We start from the raw sequence: 23,196 nt of genomic DNA, 5'->3' as shown, positions 1-23,196 counted from the left end.
GCGTAGTAGCGCAGGGATGGCTGCAGGTGCGGCTACTGCTTCCCGAAAACACCACCGGAAGAAGGCAAGGGAGTAGTCTTTGAATCTGGAAAGAGCAAGAACAGATAATCATAGAATTGTTAAGGTTGGAAAGGACCTCCGAGATCATCGGGCCCAACCTGTAATCATTTTTCATAAAATTTTTCTGAGATCAGTGAGTCCAGCATGATCTGATCTTTCCTGTTGTGGAAGGGGAAAGAAGTCATAGTCTTCAAAGGCACCAGGACGTAGCTGGGTAGACGTCGGAGAATGATTTAACGAGAAAGCCATTGTAAGGCAGGGGAGGTCATGGCCTGACAATTAAGGAATCTTAATCACTGGCGGCTTTTAAGAGCAGATCGGAAGTGCTTTGCTTAAGTGTTTATAATGCAAGGGAGTATTGATCACGCTGTGGGATAGAAAGGTGGATTAGATGAGGGCTTGAGGATGGTACCAGCCCCACTTTTCAATGAGAGCCTCAAGACTTAGTGGGCTAACGTTAGATGAAGGCTTGGCTCAAGTAACCGTGGCTCAAGGCTTGGGAGGATTTCCCAGGACTGCGGCAGTCTCTTAGCACCGCTTCATCACGTAATACCGCACCGGTTGTGAAAGCCACGGGGTGTTCTCCCCCTGCGCCCCTGGGCAGCTGCTCCGCTCCCCGGCTGCTGCTGTTTCACAGCATGTGCCGCGTCCCGTTCATTGGCAAAGAGCCCGAATACAGACAGCGGCAGGGACAGACTCTGACTCGAGAGCCGTCCAAAGACAGCCACGTGTTGCTTCCCAGCATTGGAAACGCAAGGAGAAAAAAATACCCGGCAGCTGCATTCGAGCTGCGTGCCACGGCTGAGCCATCTGCAGCACGCCCAACATAAATCAGCGGCCAGTTGTTGGGCCCGCCAGTTCGGCTTTTGATGGAAACGAGGAAAGTCAAATAAACGAGATTTACGTGGGCTGTCAGTACGGTTTCTCAGCTCTTCAGTTACGTGTTTGCATGGGCAGGGAGCGGAGATGTCCTTCCTCGCTGCTGGTCTGTTGGGGCGGTCCAGCTCCTCCAGCGCGGGCACGGGATGCCGGCGCAGGAACGCCTGGCACAGGCCCTGCCAAGACAGGAGTGCTCGGCTGAGAAAATGTTTGATTTTGGGCTTCACCCTCCGCCCTCGGCAGCTGTTGAGCGTTTCCGCGGAGGTCGCAGCGGGTGGCGAGGAGCTGTGCAGTAGCTTGGAGGGAGGCTGCCAGCTGGACCCCTCGGCTGTTGTATATTACAAAATAATCGCCCAACTGAGAATGACACCAACGCCTGGAGAGGCCTCCGCTGCTTCAGCCTCACTTCAGGTTACATCAGCTGCTCCGCTCTGAACTCCCAGCCCGATTTTTGGAGACACCCGTCTATGAACACCTGCAAGCCGAGAGCAGTTGTGCTCGCTGGGAGCGCCGGGGCAGCTGCCCACAGCGTGGGACGCTGCGGGGCCGGAGCTGGAGCCAGGCTGAGCTGTGGATCCCTTGGGTTTTACGGACAAAGTGCAAAAGGTATGCACGCTTTATCGCCGTGCGCTCGATTCCTCCTCCTGGAAAATGTGAGGATCCAAATTCCACCTGGAAAAAAAAAAAAAAAAGAATTAAAATTATGCACTAGACATGAAAACCAGTGGTCAGCCTCAAGTGTAAACTTGTATACATTTTACCACAAAGAGACAGGCTGCTCTTATCAGGCCAACATGCAAAATAATAACTGCTTTAGGAAAAAAATCAGAATTCATCCCCAAATGAGCTAGGGGATAGGGATTTATTTAAAAGAAAACATTTAGGTCATAATAGAATATATATAGAGAACAATAAAAATAAAATGCTAGAGAAATGCAAAATATGTGAGGCAGATTTAAGGCTACTGAGCTGAAATATGCATCTATTTACTCAAAATGCATTGAATCAAAAGATGTGGATGGAATCTCTTTTGGCTATATATTTCAGTTAATACTATAGAAATACTCTATTTGTTGCAAACATTCAGTTGTTCCTTTTCAATCTTCCTTTGACTGAAAGTATTTAAAATGTTTTTTGTTCATATCGATCCTTTAGTAGATACGGACTATTAATATGGGACTTTGCAGTTAAACACAACTTTAAAAAATATTAAAATAGTTTCAAGATTTATTTTAAAGGTTTAGTTGGTTGCATTTTGTACCGCCTCCAGTAAAACATTCCAAATATACTTTTGATACTTAAGTCTGTTTTGGGTACTTATAAGCAAAAAATGTGATGTGTCAAATTGTAGGCGTACTTAAGATTTTTTTAATTACATCTAGTACTGAATAGGTCTTACAGGTCTGGGGGAGATTTTGTGTTTCTGAGTTATTCTTTGAGTTTTTAAATTACAGGGTCAGCAGTGAAACAATAGTAATCCCGGTCCGCGCTGCGTGCCGCAGGAAATCCTTCACTTTGTCTCTGGGTACGCAGTCGCTGTTAGTAACTTCACACGGCTTTAGACACATTTTTCATTTTCTTACATGCTCACTTCATTAAAAAAAATTCAGTACGAGGCTGGAAGGATTTCTGCTTCTCCTATTCAGAAATATTTCTTCTGAAAAAAAAAAACAACCCAGAAGCGAGTAAGCAGAGGCTTTACCAGTAAGCGTGTATTTAAAGTAAAACTTGCCGTTCCTTCTCTCTTCGCTGGGTACCACGTCCGTGGGAGGATACAGCGCTGCCTCCCATCTGCCTTGAAGTCATTCAGCATTACACCGTCCTTCCTGAAGCAAGTCATCTCTGGTTAAAAACAAACACAACTAAAAACTCCAAAACTAGGACGTAATCTAATAAATGCTTCCTCTAGCCCCTTGCTAAAGATGCCTTTAATACTAATTAAGCAGCACAGCTGCTTAATTAGCCAATATTGGCTGGTAAAACCCAGCAGCAAGGAAAGATTTTGTATCTCTCCGTGCCCCAGAGGACGTGGGCTGCAGCTCGGGGGTGGGTGAAGCCCTCGGTGTCCTGAGCACCTTTCCCGTGGTCCCCGTTCGGCCGCCGCTGGTGGCTGCTGAGGAGCCTGGGTGACTTCGCCGTGAAGGAGCGGGAGCGCAGCGAGGGGACGGCTTGGCCGGGTTTCAGCAGCGCATTTGTGATTTCAGATGCTTAGCAGCCCGCAGCCCAGCTTGGAAAATGGGCGTCGTTTAAATGTTACTCAGAAGGTGAAGTTTCTATATATTCCTTCTGCAGAGGATGGTTAGTCATGTGCCTACGGATACCGCCATCGGATGCATGAGGATGAGCTCGTGAAAAGTCATTCTCCCAGTCTGGAGTTGGAGGGAAACTTCTGGCTTGGGGCTGGTTGCGCGATGGGAGCAGGGATGGAGGAGCTCCGCTCCGCCTGCGAAGAGCCGGGTGAGGGAAGCCGGCCGGGAAACCCTTACGAGCCAAAGTGCTCTCGCAACCAGCTTTTACTTTGACACGGGAGCGTGTCTCGGGGTCGCTCCTGCCGTCTGCTCCAGCGCTGAGCTAATTTCCTCCCATTGTCTTTGGGGAAGCGCAACGGAGGAGAGGTGGCGGCAGCGGCGGTGGCGACGGTCCCCTGGAAGCTCGGGCGCGGGGCTGCACCGCCGGGCCCCTCCGCAGCTGAAGGAGCCTCCGCCGCTCCCTTCCCCCGTGATCCTCTCCGGAGATGTCCCACCGAGACTCACATTTCTCAACCGCATTTCTTCGTGGCGGAGGAGTTCTTATCGCTTCCTCGTGGAGGTAACTAATGCTGAAATCATTTCACTCTTGGCAGAGGCGGTCAAAGAGCGATAAAACGGAGCCAAAGGAGTGCAGAAGAGGTGCTGGGCTGTACTCCCTAAATTCCCGGAGCCAGCACCACCTCTTGCCTTCCCTCCTCCCTTCCTAATCTTTCAGCCCATCTCCCTGAAAATTCAGAATGAGTCCCCTGGTGTTTCTCCTAATCTGGCATTTAAAATCTCAGGCAATAAAGCTTTCACCACTTCCCTCAGGGAGACAATTTTCCAGCCTACGGTTCTCCATTCAAAAGCTTTCCACCCTGATTCTCAGCTGAAACATGCCCTTCCTCAATTTCACCCCATTAAAATCATTAGCGTATCACCAGTCTTCTCCCTTCATGCCACTTACTTCATTCAAATATTTACAGATCACTAATGTCTCCCTGCTTAGTTTACTAATTCCGTTGTACCTATGATAGTCAGAATGTCTTTTTTTTCTTTCGTAATGCCTCCAGGCTGCCGATTCCTTCCGTCGTGGCTCTTTGAGCTCCTTTCCATTTATCACTCTTCTTGCAAATGCGAGGCAGATGCTCACCGCCCTCGCCTGTGTCGTTATGCTTTTCTGTACGCCATCCAAAACTGCACTGCCTGTTCCTCGCCGCCGTGTCCTAACGCCTGTGCAACACCGTGCCGTCCTCCGGGCGCCTTTTGGGAGTCGTGCCTCCAAAGCACATCCTTCCCTGTAAATACAGATTCGGGATTATTTTCCCAGAAGTAGGCGGCAGGGTCGTGGAGGTTGATTTTAGTTGGTGGCAGGGCACGGCTAGAGCCAAGCAGGACATCAGAGCAGACTCTGGATTAGAGCCCCCGGCAGCCCCACCCGGGGCACGTTTTGTCTTTTCCTAAGTACGGATTTCGTTAGCGCCCTGCTTGTTCCCTCTTATGCCGACACCGCCAACATTGGATGCACCAAGGAGGCTGGTGCTCTTGCAAGGGAAGTTTTTTATGTGTTTGGTGAGAAGTACCTTGCAAAGTACTGTTTTAAAAGAGAATAATGGAGTCCTGAATACGTAGCTCTACTTCTACCTGACTCTCTCTCTCATTCTGACTTCTCCTCAATGCGATAGTTCTCCTGAGGTAGTACGTGAGGTCTTCGTTTCCCAAGTCCATGCAGGCGATTTGGGTGGTGGAGGGGGTAGATGCATATGCACGTTTCTGTACTATCAACCCTGTAGCTGATTCTGTGCCACGAGCAGTGGCTGTGGAGGAGCGGGGATCCTCCAAGGGTGCCTCTGCCATACAATGCCTGTTTAATACTTGAACTTCCCCGGCGTTTGTAGGCCCTGATCAGTATTTAGGGACTATATTGAAATGATTGCTGCCACGTTTTCGAATTACAGACCGCTACCTACAATGTATTGTGCAGTTGTGCAGCATATATACCCCAGGGCTGCAAAGCTAAATACTCTGATTAAGTAACATCAGAACGACGTTTCATGTATGCATTATAATGTCGCCCTAATTGCGTACCGTGCTTCCCCCACCCAGCCCCCAGGTCTCTGATCCCAGGGAGCGCAGAGGCAGGATCACCAGGATCAGCGCTGGAGGCAGAGGCTGGTGAGCGGCGTTGGCGGTGCTGGGCTCCCGCCGCCCTCGCCCGCGTCCCTCCCGCGCTCGGCCCTCCTCGTCACCCGGCCCCTGCGCCGGGGGAAGACGTTTCTTTCTTCTCGTCTCCTGGTTTCCTTCTGCTTCCTCCTCTGCTCTTTTCCTCCGGTGTGTCGCCTCCAACCGCCGTGCTTGGTTTGCAAGCTTCTGCTTCCCCGATGGGAAACCAAAGCAAGCGCTGCGCCGTTAGCCCGCCGGCAGGCCTCCCTCCCGGCCCGTCTACCAGCCCTCGGCTGCCTCAGCTTTCCCCTGCCGTGGGCGACCCGTGGCTCCAGCCGGCCTGAACCGGCTGCCCGCCGCTGTGCCCCTGACGGGCTGCCGGCCCCTCGCACCTCGGTCCCGCCGCCGCGGGCCCAGCCACCCCCAGGGGCCGGGGCCGGCTGCCTCCCCTCAGGCGCCGCCCCGCAGGGGGCTCCCGGGCCTGGGCCGGCGCGGGGGGCCTCTCCGGCGGGTGTAGGCGGGGAGGGTGTCGGTGGGGCACGCCCGGAGGGTGCCGGGGTTGCCCGACACGGGCGGGCGCCGTGGCGTGCGCGCCGGGCCGCCGCTCGCCTGAGGCCGCGGGGGGGGAGGGGCGGAGCCCGCCGGGCCGGGCGCCGCTCTGCGCCGCGGGGTGGCGCTATCGGGCGGGGCGGGCGCTCGGCCGCTCTGCGCGGGCTCTCGGCTGCTCCGGCGGCGGCGGGGGGAGGAAGTGACGCCGCGCAGCGGAGCCCCGCGGCCTCCGGTGACATTTTCTGTGGCGTCGGGGGCGGCGGGGGCGGCGGCGGCGCGGCTGAGACCCGGCTCCTCCCGGCCGCCCATGCCCCAGCTGCTGCCCCCCGCGGGGGAGGCCAGGAGGGGCCCTGCGTCGTCCAGGTGAGTGGGGCCGGGGCTCGCCCGCTGCGCGCTCCGGCGGGGCGGGGCCGGGCCGGGCCGGGCCGCCTCGCCGCCACCACGGGGGCCGGGTACCGGTCCCCCGTCCCCCGCCCCCTTCCTCCGGGGCCGGCGGTGGCGGGAGCGGGCGGCCCGGCGGTGCCACGGGGGAGGGGCCTGGTCCCCACCACCGGGGCCGGGGAGGCAGCCCTCCCCGCCCCGGGCATCCTCCGCGCCGGGCGAGGGGTTTGAGGAAAACGCGGGTGCCCGGCGGGCGTCTCTCAGCGCTGGGCGAGGGGTGACCTCCGTGCTGGAAGGCAGGAGTCCAGCCTGGCCGCCGCTTTTTTTTTTTTTTTTTTTTTTTTTGTCCTAACCTTGCCCGGAGTCAGCGGATGAAAACCTCGCCACGGCTCCTGGAAGCAACTTCTGGCCACTTTGCGTTTGCGAGGACTTCTCCGCTGCGCTGTGGGATCGTGTTAGCTGTGTGGAGAGCAACCCTGTGAAAAACAAGGCGTGTAACTGCTCCGGTTTTACGCTTCTCTAGGTTTTTTTGCCTCTTTGTTTACCTTGGGTGATGTGGGAATATATATTTTATGTGGAAAAAAAAAAAAAAAGTTCAAGTTGTTCGATGCTTATCTAGCCTGAGTTCCCCTTGAGGTCCTAACATCTAATGGGTTGCAGATGTGGCTTTCAGCGACAAGCCATCCAGGGAGAGTATAAAATTTAACTGTGCTACTTGTTCTTTTTAAAAAGGAAAAAGGCAGTCTGAGCAGACTTGTAATATTTTAACTATTTCCCCAATTCCAGTATTGTAACTTTATTTGCATTGAGGTTATTGGACAGCTACTTAAAAGGCCACTTTTTGAAAGACGTGGCGGGGTTCTTTTTTAGTTTTTTTTAGTTTTACATTGTGTAGCTGGTAGGGAGAGCTTCCACGTTTGTAGCACCCAATTATATTTATGTCTTAGTTTGTTAATAGTGGAACTTGGCTACTTGTATTAAAGTTTGTAGGTACCTTTATGATTCCACAACTGCGATACCTTAGTTAAACAAGGACTCGGTTGTAGCTAGTTACAGACTTTAAACCAGCACAAAGTACCTGACAGCATTTCAAAGGCTGAAAAAACTTGTGCGTAGAGGTGCTACGATGTAAGTGTAGATCCTCTTTGGTTTTGCTTGTTTTTTTCACTGGCAGGTAATTCTAGCTTTGAAGAATGAATGTGTAGTAAATCTTGGAACCCTTGAGCATCTCTTTAAAAATGTAAAATTGCTCTTAATTTCCTCCCCTCTCCCCAAAGATTTTATTTGGTTTTAAGTCTTCTCTGGTACTTGTCAAGCATAAGACCAAATAATAGTTTCACTTATAGGCAAGTGCTAGCCTATTTCCAGTTTTCAAGCTAAAATTTTAAGTGCAAACAGTAATAGCTCTCCCCTTAGAACAGCAAACAAATGTTAAATTTAAAATGTTTCTCTTAAAATATCTTATGTTGCTTAAATCTATTAAAAAACTTAATGTTTGACCTTGAGGTGGAAACAGGGTATGGTGTCCTTTGAGGTCTTCATCTTGTGGTTCTGCCCTAGTTAACACCTGTAATTGCTCTTTCTGTCATATAAGAGCTGAAAGTCAGGCAGTCACAACAGTGCAGCTTCCACTGTTGCCCTGGAGGAGGAAAACATTGCCTTTGCGGGGTGAATCGGTTTGTAACAAGCACTGAGGAGAACAGTAAGTTGCTTGTCATGTGTTTGCTAAACCCAGACATTCCCCCTGTATGCACGTACGATACAAAAGCAGTGAGATGTGTGAATGTTCGACACCAGTTGTTTTTAAGCATCATTTTCTGAGTATTTCTCATATCTAGTGATCTAGAGGAGTCTGGTGCTGGCAAAAGAAGGTCCAAAGGGGGTGGCTGTGTGGCTACTGAAAGCTAATAAAACACTGCTTTCTGTGGTTCTGGTATACCAGTAACACTGGTGTTTTGTCTAGGGGATTGGGAGGAGGGACGGTGGGGGTGATGGAAGGTGTTACGTGAGTTTGGGCAGCTGGTGTTTATGCTCAAGTATGAGGATAACAGTTCTGACTCATTTTTAAACACTTGAATTTTTGATTATAATGTGTTGACTATGTCTGTTTGCTCCTCAGCCTAATTGCTAGTTGGCATCATGAAGAGGTGCGATGAGAAATTCCTGAGAAATCAGGAAGAGGAAAGGACTGTGGTCTTACACATCCAAGCGTATGATGTGTACTGCAGTACAGCCTGGCTATCTGTGCTTGCGCTCGATAAGTGCACGAAGGCTGCCTGCTTGGTAGAAATTAAAGTGCACAAACAAGTTGGGAAACGAGTGGATACATTAAACCGAGTGCTGTGGAGGGAGGGGAAAAGGGAAGGAACCTGAAGCCAACCACAAGGCAGTTGAGAACAGTCGATACGGAGTGGTCACAACACACAAACCAAGCACTGCTCTAACTGATAAAAGAGAGGTAGGAAGGATGTTTGTGTGCGTTTGACAAATGGGCAGATCACGCTGGCAGCTGACAGTGTGGAGGAGGTGGGGATTAATGAGGTAAGATAAGATTGGATGGACAAAGAGTAAATATAGAGAATCATGAGGGGCTTTGAACATGAAGCCTTAGGGAGATAAGTTGGTGTAACTGGATCGGAGCAACGAGAAATAATTGTCTTGCTTGTCCTGACCCCTCATCTCCTTGCTCTGTATTTACCTTTAAAATGCAGGCTGCTTTGCCTTGCCTTGATTTTGTTCACTTTCTTCGCTCTCTCTTGTATATTATCACATCAATTCCCTGCTCCACCAAGGATGTATGTGCCATCTACGACCCACCTGTATATCAACATCTCACTTAAACATCTGTCAATGAGATGGGAGTCTCTACGTACCACACTGTGAAAGTGGCTGCAGACTGAGCATTCCCAACTGTCTGGTTACCCTCTGACCGAAATGTCACCGCTAGATCTGTTAAAGCTTTGGAAGCTTTTCAAATGAGTAAATAGTTTCAAGCAACCGGTATTTAATTTTCTATGACATTTCAAAGTTAGTGTGTTGATGGTACTTTTTGACAGAATTGGGTCTATGGTCAATCTCAGCTTCTGTGTTTTTATCTGCAGTTGTCTAAACGACTTAGAAAACTGTAAACATTGACAGAAATTGAGCAGCAGATTTAATAACACATTTACTAGATCAGAGTGAAAGATTTAAGTACCATAGTTGCAAGCGTATAGCTTGCACCTCAGAACAAGCACTCCGAAAAAGAAGTACCAGAACTTGAAAATCTTTGCTGGCTTGAACATTATCAGTAGCAATCGGGAAACAAAAGTGAAGTAGCGGTGGGAAAGGGGGACAGGCACAGTCCTGGGAAGGAGCTCTGGGATAAAGTTGTGTGGTGCAGTGCATGTTGCTGCACAGTTACAGCTCCGCGATAACCCGAGGCTTGCGTTGCAAGGAAACCGCTTTTGTCCCGGCTTTCCAGTACCTGAATCGAAGTTCAGCAGAGAACCGAAACTCATGCTTTTAACCATAGCACTGTAGCTCAGGAGCAGCTGAACTGTTACGACAGCAGAATCTGTAGCAGCAAACATTATTGCAGGGAACCTAGTGGGATTTTCGTGATGATTTGTGTTGTCTTTCTTGTCGCATCTTTGTTCCGGGTTTTTAATGCATAATGCAGTTCGGAGTCTGCGACTTGAGGTCTAGAATGCAGCGTCTACAAATGTGCAATTCTGAGCAAAAATAAAACTGGATGAAGGACACTGTAAATGAAAATGTGCATATAGTGTAAATATGAGCCTCTGCAGTCGCTTTCTCGTAACAGAGTACATCTCTGAGCTAGACTGGCATGACTGATACCTTGTCACTTATTCAGTGTTACTGCTAAAGGTTAGAATTCTAATTTGTGGTTGCCCATTCCCCCTTGTTAGTGTTCCCTCTTCACATGTCTGATCAGCACGAATAGAGCCTGTACAGTACAGCAGTTTCTCCACGGCTATGACTTACTTTCTGCAGTTTGGGCACGCATCGATTACTCATTCAGGACTGAAAATGAGATGCGCCTCAGTCACTGAGGTGTTGCCGTTACACCGTCGCAGATGCATTACTGAATGCACGGGGAGGTCAAGTAACATGCCTGTGGTCGTGTGGTGAGTCAGCTTTAGATTGGGAATGATCCAACCTAATATCCCTTTTTATTTAAGAAGGCATTTAGGGTTTTATATCAATTTGAACACGTAGTCTATCTCTTGAATGCTCAGAAATTGATGTAAGTAGGAGAATAGTGTACAGGCTTCAGCCTTACCACACCTTGTGATATTTGGTCTCCAAGAAGACGGCTTAAAAGCTGTTAGGACTCAAACTGACAGCTTTTTAATCATAAGCAAAACAAGTGCTCACTTTTTAATTAAATGCAAGTATTTAAGACTCTTCCAAGCTAGCATTTTTGTTTCTACGTATGTGGATCATGGATTTGACTTTATAGTGAGACTTCTGCAGTGTCCTGCACAATGCTGTTCTGCTTTGATGCTTCAAAATTTCCTGGAAGTCAGCAGGAAGAGCCAGACTATGATTGGATAAGTGTTCTTCTTGCTACGTTTCTGCTGTAATGTCTTGTTTCATGGTCAGTAGTCTTTCAAGACTTATTTTAGAGAAGGCAGATTTTACTTCCATTCATCCCAAATGGGTAGAGGCCAAGTGACTCACCGTGGCAGAGGTGGGAATAACTAAGAGCCAGACTTTATAATACCAGTTGTCTGTGTGATGATGCAGTTATTACCATTTCACAATTTGTTTTTCACTGGGAATATGACATTTCCATGATACCAGTTTGAGGTTGGTGCTGTATGCTTCAACAGTATTGTCAAACTTTCTGAAATAAAAAGAAGCAACTTAACATGATAGCCAGGTAAGGTTAAGACAGTACTATCCTCTTGTACTGTGGCTTTCTCATCAGCTGGTAATCTCCTGACTCCTCAGCTCTCTCTCCCAGTTCTTGCTCTCTGGGAATGCCAGCTCCTGCTAGAGAGACAGTTCTAAGTAATCTGGCAAAAGAAAAATTTTGGGGAAAAAGGTTGGTAAAAAGTAGGTCGGGAAGCTGTCTACTAGTTCTGTGGGCTTGTGGCTGGAAATACAGTGTAGGATAAGGGGGGTTTAGAGGCTGTCTCCTAATGAAGTGAGTTGGATGAAATGCTGGTAGCCTGAGGCCTCATTGTGTTTAACAAGATGTCTTTTGGAAATGAAGTAGTCACTGTGAGAAAGAATGGGCTTGTGGGTAGCAGTGCCCATGAACTGAACTGCTGATAAATACAATTTGAGTTGTCAATAGCTATGGTTCCTCCAGAGCTGGTAATACCTTTTGTTCATCACTATGCAGAATCTGTGAGGAGTTATTAAAACAAAAATTTCTTTGAGTATTGTTTTTAAAAAGCCTTTAAGGTAAAGTTTTATTTTCCATGGTTCCAGTTACTGATATTGATAAGTCATCTTAAAGGCAATTCACAGGCTCACTGTAATAAAGATCCGCTCACTGTAATAAAGAAAATCCAGAATATTGTTGAATATTATTGAAATTTAGTGAATATCTTGTCAGAGTTAGTGAATTGTTGAGGGCTTATGAATATAGACCTCACCTCAATTTAAAGTTGTTTTGATAGCAGACACTGGATTTCCCTTTTTTTGTTTTACAAGATCAAAATGGTTTTTCTACTTTTTAACACCTGTAGTGGATTTCGCTGTTTATCTGTATGGAACTCATGAAGCTACAGCAATAATAAGGCTCTGTTGAATCAACAGAATGGGGTTGAATTAATACTCCAGACTTGATGCTCTTTTTTCTTCTATCTCCCCTTCTGCTGGGGAAGTTGTATATATTGTTTATGTCTCCTGTTGCTAACTGTTAGTTTTAGTCTTAAGAAAGCTCTGCCAGCTGAACCTCTTTTCCCTAAATCAAGAACAATAATGCAACAAATAATTTTGGGGTAAATGGTGCTTTCGTTTAAGGGTAAGGTTTTTTTGGTGTTGCTTGGTTGTTGGTTTTTTTTTTCCCCTCCTGTCAGTACTTGCATGGTACTGATGAAAACTACCTTTTAATTTTCTTTTGCCCTTTTTATAGCTGGTAACTTGGTATCCTCTTACATGCTGCTATTTAATTTCTGTAGTCAAATATATGCAAAGTCTTCTGTATGTTGTGGGAAAGAAATGTCTGTTTCCTGGTCTGTCTGTTATCCTCCCAAAGCAGAGGTCAAATTTCTTCACCTCTGCCAACTGGGAGTAAATGCTGGAAGTATCTGATAGTAAAACCCGTGTTAGAGGCATTATTCATAATGTACATGTAACTGGCTTTTGACCCAGTCAGTTCTGGTTTTTGAAATACCCAAAGTAGCTTTTGTTCATTTGTAGAACCAACCTGTATTTACTTCATACTATTTTTTTCATCTGTTGTTCATCAAAAGCTTATCCTAAATTAACCCTGTCCTGCACTGTCCTTTTCTTTACCGGGTTTCATTCTCCTTCCATGACAAACCCTGCCACAGTCCCTCCAATTCTGCCAGTGTCCACAGACGTTTGTCTATGGCTGCAGCCTCCTACAAGAATTTAACTTTTTTGTTGCATTAGCTTCTTGGGAAAGCTCAACTAAGGAGGAGAATGTTAGGATTTGTAAAGGTGCAGACTCAGAGGTTAGCCGTCTTGAGTTAGCTGTGCTCTTGGGGATGGTTCGGTGGTACGGGTGAGCTTTCTTGGGGAGAAGGTAGCAGGTTGTTTCCAGTGAAGCTACGCCTGCTGCTTACTGAGTCCTAATTAGGTCAGGACAGACCAGTGTCGTGAGTGCTTTCTTCTTCAGGAGCACTTTAGACATGTAAAGACTATGGTATGGATTGTTAGCAGTCTGGTGGATGCTGAAATCAATTGGCTTCTCTTATTACTGGTCAAAAAATGATCAAGGGTTTGGTGTTAAGAACAGCCCAGCAGCAGTTGGTACCTTACTGTTACTAAAATTTTCATCATTTGAATGCAACGTGACTTTGCCTTTAGTGTAATGATACCGTTTATTTTTCAGTAATATACCTACTGCAAATTCACGTTGCAATATTTGGATTTTATGCTGATAACTTAATAATTAAAGCAACAAGTGAATAGTAGCTGGTGGATGAGAAAATGACTGGAGATCAGGGTTTGGCTTACAGTTCCTTTCCAGCCTTTCTGTAGAATTTGGGCACATCACCTGATCCTTCTCCTTCAGTTGGCCAGACCGTAAAATGGATACGGTACTGCCCTTTGCTTAAGGCAAAGGCACAGCGCTGGTATTGAATTAAAGTATTTGAAGCTTTAAAATACCCAAGGGTCGGTTTTGTTTGTTTCCTGTGTACTAGCATGTGGCAAAGATGCGTATAAAAGACTGATCATAAAATACTTACAAAATGTAGAGTCACTTAATATCGCTTAACTCATCTCTGTTAAATGGCGGTCGTAAATCCATACCGCTTCTCATTCAGCTCGAGCTTTTAGATAGCTGTAAGAGATGAGGAGATGCTGGCGAGTCGCTGCCTGAGCAACGGTAGTACCCGCAAGACAGCCTGGGCGGTCGTCACGTCGCCCTGTTTATGGAAAAGAACGTTACACAGAACTTGACAAAACAGCTCTCTTATCTGCTGAGAGTATCTGTCCTCCTGATGTCAAGGGTTGTGCAATTTTGGAGTGGTGTTTTGCAAGATCAGGCGAATCGTCCAATGCTCTCCCTTGCTCCAGGCCTGTTGCCGCTGTCTGTTGTGTAAGACGCTCACCTTGCTCTGCTTCTGGACCCTGACTCTGATCTCATCCAGCCAGCTAGCCCGATGGTAAGGTGCACAGCTTTCCTCTGGGAAGTTGGATTACGAAAGAACTCGATGGGTGCGAACTGTCCCAGCAGGTCGGCAGCTCTTCCTCTTTGCACTGGCAGTGGGCTGCGGGATGGACCCCAGGGCTCCTGGAGCTGCAGCCTGTGTCGCTGCTTCAAATTTCCATGTAACAGCAGTAGCAAGGTACATTTGTGCCTGTCTGTGCTGGACCAGCTTTGATTTTTGCGGGAGACAGCACAAGCCCTTCTCAAATGAATACTGCAGTACAGCGATGACTTTATTACTTTGAAGTTATGTTGCAGTTGTCCTGATCTGCCAATTGGAGCGATTAGCAGATAACACGATGTTTGATTACTTTCAGGCTAGTTCAGATAAATGTTCTGAATAGAAAGAAAATCTGTGCTCTGAAAATCAGGATTAGTTTGTTACTGTTATGCTCAAGCAATTTAAAATGTGGCTTTTCTGAGAGTGCTACTTTATTGACCATGGTAGAACAACAGACCATCACTTCTTGAGAAGAAGAGGTCTGTTTATACAGAATGGCATGAACCAGCGGAGGAAGCGCAGAATACATTTTCATTGAGTAACAGAAATGGATAGGTAAAGTGGGAAAACTTGTTAAAATCTGAGAAAAAGATGGTACATCTGTATGACTGTCCTCAGTAGGGTGATCTTCTGAAAGCTAATATATGGCAGAGAGAAAAAGAAATGAAGAGTGGCTATCCTAGCATTGATTTCTGCTACTAGTTTTGTTGAAAGAATAATGAAAAATCTAAGAGCAAGTAGCTTAAATTTTTAGGAACAGACAGTAATAAAAATATGCCCCCTCTAATTTTTAGAGTAGAGAGCATTGTAGACTTTAAATCACTGCGCACTTGAGAAAAATGGTTTCACTATGAGAAAGAAATGAGATTTTTAGAAGGCTAAGTGCAGCCAACCCTGTGTGCCTTTATCTCTATGCTAATGAATTTATTTTTACTAGGACTATGATTTTTTTTTTTTTTTTTTCCTGTGGGATTCCAGTGCAGCTGGTGAATGTTTCTGGAAGCCTGCGTGCAGGCTTGTGAACTAACTCATAGCTGGTAGTTACCTTTCGTTTGAAAGAGGCAGAATATGTGCATTAAGCATTACAATGCAAAAACCTGTGTTTAAATGTAAAGTCTCGCTTCTTATTCATGATGAAAAATGTTGCTTTTCAAGGTTGCAAAGGATGCTCTGCAAACCTTTAACACATATACTTGTAATTTTTGTTCGGTCTTCGATAATTTGCATAAACAGCCTGTTGAGCACTCAGTAGGAGCAGCCTATTTTTAACCTTCATTTGTTTATGCAAAACCAGTTGAAACACAGCATTAGTTTAATCCTTTCTTCTTTTGTTTCACACTGCAATTCTCTTACCAGGGTCCTATTCTTTAGAATGGCTACCAGGCCTGATTTATGAATCATCTGATAAAGAGCCAGCTCCACTCCCAGAAATGTGCCTTAGGTACAATTGTATGCCAGTGAGTCAGCTTTAGGGCAACATTTTCAAAGGAACACTATATAAATTACACAGTATCCATGTGGGGGTGGCTTAGTGTTATGAAAAATCTTCTCTGGAGCATCGTGCACACACATCCACACAGAGCTGAGTCAACTGTCTTGAGCTAAATTGAGTGCTGGTCACACTTCTGTTGTTTTAAGTGCACTGGTGTGTGTGACACTTGTAAGAAAATAAAAAAGAATGTATGGTATCTTGGGGAGGAGATGAACAAGTCCAAAAGACAGTAGTTGAGAAGCGCAGAAAACTTTGGTACTTCTACGTTTGTCTGGATGCAGGTTAGTTTTTTCAGATGGAGGTCTAATTATTTGGATTGATTAGTTTTTAGTTACTTAGACATTTTGTTGTCAGGCATGTCTGTATATGATGTTACTCATACTAGAATGTCACTGGTGAGTTTGCAGAATTAAGCATGTTGGCTCAACAGAAAGGAAGGCGATTGGAGTAGAAAAAAAAGCGTAACCAACACACAGATATATCTGCAAAGGTTTTTGGTGCACTTTCAGAAGTGGCTGGAGTCACACCTTCACACCTTCAGAATTACGTGGGCTCTCTGTCAGAAGAGGACATAACCTTGGAAATAACATTGGGTAAAAGTGAGATAATGTAATCCACTGGTGATGGAAATAATTGTTTATGTAAGTACGAGCCACTGTTAGTCTTCTGTATAAATACGAAAATATATTCAGATTTAGATGAAAATACTGACTTCTGTGATGCTGGAGCTGTAAAGTAGTAAATGCTCTGGAAGGATCTCTGTAGTTAGCTGTGTATTCTGAACAAGTAACTCCTATGCAGCAGTGCAGTTTAACTTTTCATTTACATAGTCACAAAAGCTTAAAGAACGTACTTGATGTTATTTTCTGCAAAAATGTAGGTACAGTTTCTCATTTTTTTAAAAATCACAGCTTGCGAATGAATGGCTAGTGGTGCGAGGAAGTAGGTTGTTCAAACTGTTTTTCTCAGTGCTAAAATGGCATTAAAAGACAATGTTCTGCTAGAGAATTTTTTTCATTTAAACAACTGCTAGAACTGTCATAAGAAGGTGATACAGTTGTAAGCAGGGAGTAATAGTGGTCGGCTGGACTCTGAATAAGGAAATGTGTCAGTAATGAACCAAAGTGGCTTCTAACAGCAAGCTGCTATGAAAACCTTAGTACTTTTGAAGTAAGAATCTGTCACATCCACAGCTACTGAGAAAAAGAACTGGTTTACTTCATATAATCTAGGCATTCTTTATCGTGAATTTGTTCAATAACACCTAAAATGATAATGTGCAATTAAGGTTAGGGTATCATGGTGTTTATTAAGTATTTCAGGCCTTATCGTTTATTTGAGTGAAACTCATTTCCTTCTGACACTGCACGATATACAATTATAAAGAACATTTACTGAGAGCAAACCAAACAAAGATATTATGAAGGATGTGTGAGTGGCCAGTTATTGATTGATAAAGGGCATGCATGCCATCTTTGATATAACTCTTTGTGCAGTAGTATGTATTACTTAATAGCATACATTCCACGATAGTTGTTCTTTAGGAAGCTGCTGGCACCTCTGTTTGAATTTAATTTTTTTGCTTTTTAGTCATTTTTATCTTCAAAAACCTCTTCTCAGAGCAAACAGTGATGTGAAAGAAATACTCGGTACCCTCTCCTGTGTCTAGTTGGAACCTGTGAGTTCAAGATGCGATAAGACCAAACAGCAGGTAGTTTTTTATCAGATTTGGTTTTTTCTAAAGGGATGGTTTGTTGCTTGACCTCCCTTCCCTTGTCTTCCTGTCAGCTCCGGCAGAAAATTTCACTTATTTTCTGGTTTTGTTTTCTGCTGGCTTAGTGACGTGAATCTACCCAAGAAAGTATGAGCCACTTCTGGTGCAATGGAGGGAATATGACTGTGCAGTCACGATTAGGTGCTAAAAGACTACGGGGTAAAACCCATCCCTGTTAGTGGCAGCAAACTGTTAGACTCGCTGGGCTGTCTCTGCTAATCTGACCTTCAGAATCCTTCTGGATTTCTTCACTAAAGAGCAGTTTTTGTAGTGTATAAATTGTGTGCCTTTACAAATGAGTCCATGATTTGAAAATATTTCCCAGGGAAAAGTACAGTTAGATATATAATGGCATCTGCATACTGGTGTGTTCTGCGTGTGGCTGGAAAATAAAATAACTTCTGTTGGAAAAATCTAGCACAGAAGTATTTACAGAGTTGCCTTTTAAAATCATCAGTGCAGTATCTGTGCATCAGAAAAAGGAAAATGACATTTCTGAGCAATGTCTAATTAAGTATCCATCTGTGTCTGTAAGCGTCACAGCTTATTTTTTAGTGCTATGTTGTTCTCATTTAAGCAAGAAACTGGTCTTTCTGTAGCATCCCCTTGAGATTACCTTTTCTAATACTGTTACTAGAAAAGTAAGTGTAAAGAAAGGGAGTTTTTCACTATGGTCTCTTCCTCTCTCTCATCTATACATTTCTCAAGTAGAACTAAATCAGTACCTTTTTTCTTTCTTTGAGATAAGGCTTTCCTTGGCATAAATACTTTCCTCTGAACTGCCTGTATTGTTGCCTGCAGCAAAGTCTGTTTGAGTCATGACAGACTTTTTTTCCACTGAGATAAATATCAAGTTCTTTTTTTTATACATACTAATACTAGAATTGTTGACTTTTTAAATAGCCAGTTCAAGGAATCTGGAGAGTACAAACCTCATCAGAGCAAGTATTTTTTCCACACAGAAACACACGTCAATGTTGACCATATATACTTTTGCGAAGTTACTAGTCCCTGTGCTGCCTTCTCACTGCAAATATAATTTGCTGATCCCTGTGTGAGGGATCAAACCAGCATGGTTTGAGTAGTTAAAGTAAGATCCTACTTAATAAAAAAATAGTAAGATCCTACTTAATAAAGTAAGATCCTACTTAATAAAAAAATAGTAAGATCCTACTTAATAAAAAAATCTTCTTAAGTCATTGAACAGACTGCTAGCAAGGTGGTACCATATACATGAAACATAATTTTTTGCTGGCTGATAGGCCAGAGAGATGGAAAGGCAAGTACAGGTGGTGGTATAGTCCCTTTGGGAGCTGTGAGGTAGATGATGTTCCCAACTAGGACGTTTGTGAAAAAAAGAGTCTCTAGTTCACTTTGGCTGCCCTTTAGCTTCGTGTTGAGCTCTGTCCGTTGTGCTCTGCAGGCTAAAAGGAGGAATAGTGCAGAAGCTGTTCTGCAGTTATTAGTATGAATATTTAAATACATTTCTTTTGGCCAGCCTGATATTCTTTTTATATGTGTTGGAGCAACCAAATTTTTCCTTGCATGTACATTTCAGAACTCTTAGAAAACATATTTTTCATTTCAAAGTGCATGACCAGAGCAAAGTTGGGCGTTGCACTAGCAGGTACAATACATATCCCACTGTGTATAACTCTTGGCCAATCATTCAGTCATCAAACCTGTGTTTTACTTATCTGTGTAATAGGAGAATTATTCGATAATGTAGATTTGTGGATGAAATATGTAGAAATACTGATTTTATTACAGTATGTGGATGCATTTTTATCTCAGAACGTGTATTCATCATTTGAGTTTGTTGATGCTGTGCTGTGGCCTTGGAAATAAATTGGTTCTTAGATGATATTTATTGCCTACCTTAAATTACCATCTCCAGAAATTCTTCTTTTAATTTGCTTTCATGAGAATTTTACTCAGTGCAAGTATTGGCAAGCATTTTTCTTTATATATATGTTCCTGTATTTTACAGTACATATTTTATTCTTTTTTTTTTTTTTTTTTGGAAGTAAAATGCTGGGTTTACTGTCTGTTTGGGGTTTTGGTTTGGGGTGGGTTTTGTTTTGTTTTTGGTTTTTTGTTTGTTTGTTTGTTTTCATATTTAGCAGACCTAGTGTTGTCATCTCTTTCTTGTGTTGTCTGATATTAACTACGCTTTCTTTCCTTAACTGATGTTTCTCTCCCATAAATGTTTTAATAATTCTCTTGCACCATCCAGCATTTCCTTCATTAGCCTGAAGGAAGCATGAACTCTATTTTAATATTCTTTAAAAATGAAGTTTGAAAGTGGGTTAGGGCAGACAGGACAACACTGAGCTTTTCACAGCACCTTTTAGAAGCAGGGAAGTAGCCTTATTCTGTGCTGCAGATGGAGGAGGGGAAACAGCATGCAATTACATACATGCAATTACAGGCAGCTTGGGATGGATCGGGAAACTGAAGGAGGATTGTGAGGCTACAGAAAAAATCTCTCTGAACCATCCATGCTTTCTCAGGCTGCTCAAGTACTAATTGCCCTTGTCTACAGAAATGCGTTTTTTAAAAACAGTAGATTAAATCTTACTACTGCTTTTTCTTGTCTACACTTTTTTGAAGTGCCATAAATTTATCATTTACTATACTTCTAAACCCATAAATGATTTGTTCCATACCATTCATCTGTAAGCAAATGTGGTAATTGAAAGATCTTTATTCTATGTTGAATTCCAAGTGAGAATTTAGGCGGAAGGCAAAGTGTGAATAATGAATACAAAATGATAAATATTGATCTCTAAAATAAAATTTCCCTGAAGGTGCTTCAGGTACTTTCGGGTTGATAACATGCAAGTTATCAATCAGATAAATAGCTTGGGTTTTCTATTTGCACTGAAGCAATGCAATTTATTAAATTATAACTTGAAGTAAAATGTAGGATACTGGTGTGGGTGGATACTGTTTCTTGCTTGCAGCCCATACTATTTGATGCTGTTTTCCTGGCAGATTTGAGAGAAACTAGGTCAGCCTGTAGGTTTTCATACAACCAGGACTTGTATGGGAGACGCTCAAGGAGCACTTGAATGGTGTGTTAGATACTCCTAAAACATCTTTACATGGCTCACCAGCATGGTGGTTCTCTGCTGAGAACAAATCTGTGTTACACATAGCTAATGCTTCTAAAGACCTTGCCTGCAGATGTCGTAAACCCCGTGTCCCTGACAATTTAGTATCATTACATGGCACTTCTTGTAAATACGTCTTTGGTACATGAGATCTGCTGGCAGAGCGGTTCCACTGGAAAACGAAAGTGTCTGTAGTCTTGCTCTGTAATGTTCAGCAGCCGCTTGGTTTCTGTTCAAAGTTGACTGGATTTCTCCTATGTTGGTACTGTAAGTTTGCAAGTTACCATAAAACCATTGTAATTTTATAAGGTTGAGGTGCTGTTCAACTGAAAGTAGATTTCTCATAGATATGGAAACTGAACTATTGTCGTGGTTTAACCCCGGCTGAGAACTGAGCACCACACACCCATCTCCAGGAAAAGCAGGGCTCCATCACGGGTAACGGTTACTTGGGAAGACAAGCGCCATCACTCCGAACGTCCCCCCCTTCATCCTTCTTCCCCCAGCTTTATACACTGAGCATGACATCGTATGGTGTGGGATGTCCCTTTGGCCAGTTTGGGCCAGCTGTCCTGGCTGTGCCCACACCCAGCTTCTCGCTGGCAGGGCATGAGGAGTGGAAAAGTCCTTGACTAGTGTAAGAACTGCTTAGCAACAACTAAAACATCGGTGTGTTATCAACATTATTCTTATCCTAAATCCAAAACACAGCACTGTACCAGCTACTAAGAAGAAAATTAACTCCATCCCAGCTGAAACCAGGACAACTATATTCTGGTCTGTCCAGATACATGCTTACTAAACCTGGGAGTTTTCAGGCTGGCATTGTTCATAAGAGCTAAAATTCTCCATTAAAATATGTTTAAAGTTCTAGGTAAAGAACTTTAAAGAACTTAAAGAACTTTAGCATATGTTGCTTATAATATATTGATTTAAATTTGATAAAGTAAGAGTTTAGAAATATTTTTGTTATTTTCTGATCTGTTTTGATTATACTAGTGAGGTGAACCACGTTTAATGTGATTCGAGTATCATCTTTCTTGGCTGTGTAAAAGGAAGAATAGTTTGGTGTCACAGGATGAGTTCACTAGGAAAGAGTAAATGAAGAAAACCAATACGATACTGAACCATACTGTCTGTAATTGAAAGCAATGAGTTGTTTAGGTAATACTGTGAAGAGCAGGATGGAGTGAGTTATTTGGGTAAATTATTCTTACTGTTCTGTTCTTGTGCAGGCTGCTGTATTGCTGACGTCCATATCCAGTTCACCCAGTCTTCCAGACCACGTGCTCCATGCTTTGAGACCAGGAGGACCTTGGTGTTCTGAAATGAAGATGGAGGCAGTGGGAAAAGCAGAGGAACTTGTTGATTCAGAAGTTCCACCAAAGACTTCTGAAAAGCAAGAGACTGCTCCTGATGAAGACGGACCTATAGAACTGGAGACACAAACTCAGAAAGACAACGTGCCCACTGCAGCAGACTCTGCAGTGCTCTCTTCAATGCCTTGCTTACTGATGGAACTGAGGCGAGACTCCTCGGAGTCTCAGCTAGCATCTACAGAGAGCGATAAGCCAACGGGTAGTCGAGTTTACGAGAGTGACTCTTCTAATCATTGCATGCTTTCCCCTTCTTCCAGTGGGCATTTGGCTGACTCAGATACATTGTCTTCCACAGAAGAGAATGAGCCCTGTCAAGCTGAAGCTGCTGTAGAGGGAGACCCTTCTGCGGTGTCTGGGGCTGCAGTTGGGAGGAAATCCAGGCGATCCAGGTCCGAAAGTGAAACTTCAACAATGGCTGCCAAGAAAAACCGACAGTCTAGTGATAAGCAGAATGGTCGAGTTACCAAGGTAAAAGGTCATCGAAGCCAAAAGCACAAAGAAAGAATCCGGCTGTTAAGACAGAAACGGGAGGCAGCTGCTCGCAAGAAGTACAACCTGCTGCAGGACAGCAGTACCAGTGATAGTGACCTGACGTGTGACTCGAGCACGAGTTCATCAGATGATGATGAAGAGGTTTCAGGGAGCAGCAAGACAATCACTGCAGAGATACCAGGTAGAGGATGTTTTTTAAACTGAACTGTAACGCATCTGACATCGTTTCTCAGCTGTCATGCTAAATTAAATGAGTGACACTTGAGAAAAACCAGGAGAACTGCAGCTCTGTGTAAATTTGAAGACTGCAGTATATTAACAAGATATGGGCAAATTTTAAAATACGTTCTGAGGTTTTAGTGTACTTTAGCACACCAACAAAGCATAGAAATGGTAAATTGGAGGAAGGACTATCTTTGAATTCTGGAATTTTCAGATCTTTTCCTTTGTAAGCCTATATGAACTCCAATCAGTGCTGTCAAATCCCATCAGATGGTGATAATCTAATAAATACATTCTTAAGATAAGTGGCCAGCTTTGCTTTAATGTATTAAGACCACAGCTTGGCAGCTGTGTTAGAAATAACACGGCATACCTCTTGCCCGTGTCACAGTAAGGCCCTGTTCATTATTGCACTTCTGCTGTGCTTTCAGCTCTACGTTTCAGTGCATGACAAACCTACTTAGCCTTATTGTAAATTCTTGCAGATTGCAGCTGGTCACCTATTTTAGGACGTAAATATGAATTTGTTTACACAGGTGCCCAAGCTATATCCACACCTAAATTTTCAACATTTTAGACAAAACTGTTACCATTTTCCT

The 23,196-nt window shown here is 44.3% G+C and overlaps 1 protein-coding gene across 12 annotated transcripts in view; it reads left to right on the top strand.

Moving 5' to 3' along the window:
* The first annotated feature begins 6,052 nt into the window (after positions 1 to 6,052).
* The window catches only part of ARK2N (arkadia (RNF111) N-terminal like PKA signaling regulator 2N), a 52,677-nt gene continuing 35,533 nt past the window's right edge, over positions 6,053 to 23,196 (top strand). For 3 of the 12 annotated variants that reach the window (XR_014230789.1, XR_014230790.1, XM_082337579.1), the window contains exons 1-2: positions 6,361 to 6,750; positions 21,740 to 22,556. Coding sequence is in view for 3 of the 12 variants with exons in the window: in XM_082337579.1 (XP_082193705.1) it covers positions 21,833 to 22,556 (724 nt within the window). In the remaining 9 variants the exon portion in view is untranslated. Of the gene's footprint in view, positions 6,243 to 6,356; positions 6,784 to 21,739; positions 22,557 to 23,196 lie in introns of those variants that run through there. The other 9 variants (XR_014230784.1, XM_082337578.1, XR_014230791.1 and 6 more) reach the window with 7 other exon arrangements.

Source organism: Platalea leucorodia (assembly GCF_965183815.1).
Source record: "Platalea leucorodia genome assembly, chromosome: Z".
Lineage (NCBI taxonomy): Eukaryota > Metazoa > Chordata > Aves > Pelecaniformes > Threskiornithidae > Platalea > Platalea leucorodia.
This window is presented reverse-complemented; position numbering and strand designations above follow the sequence as displayed.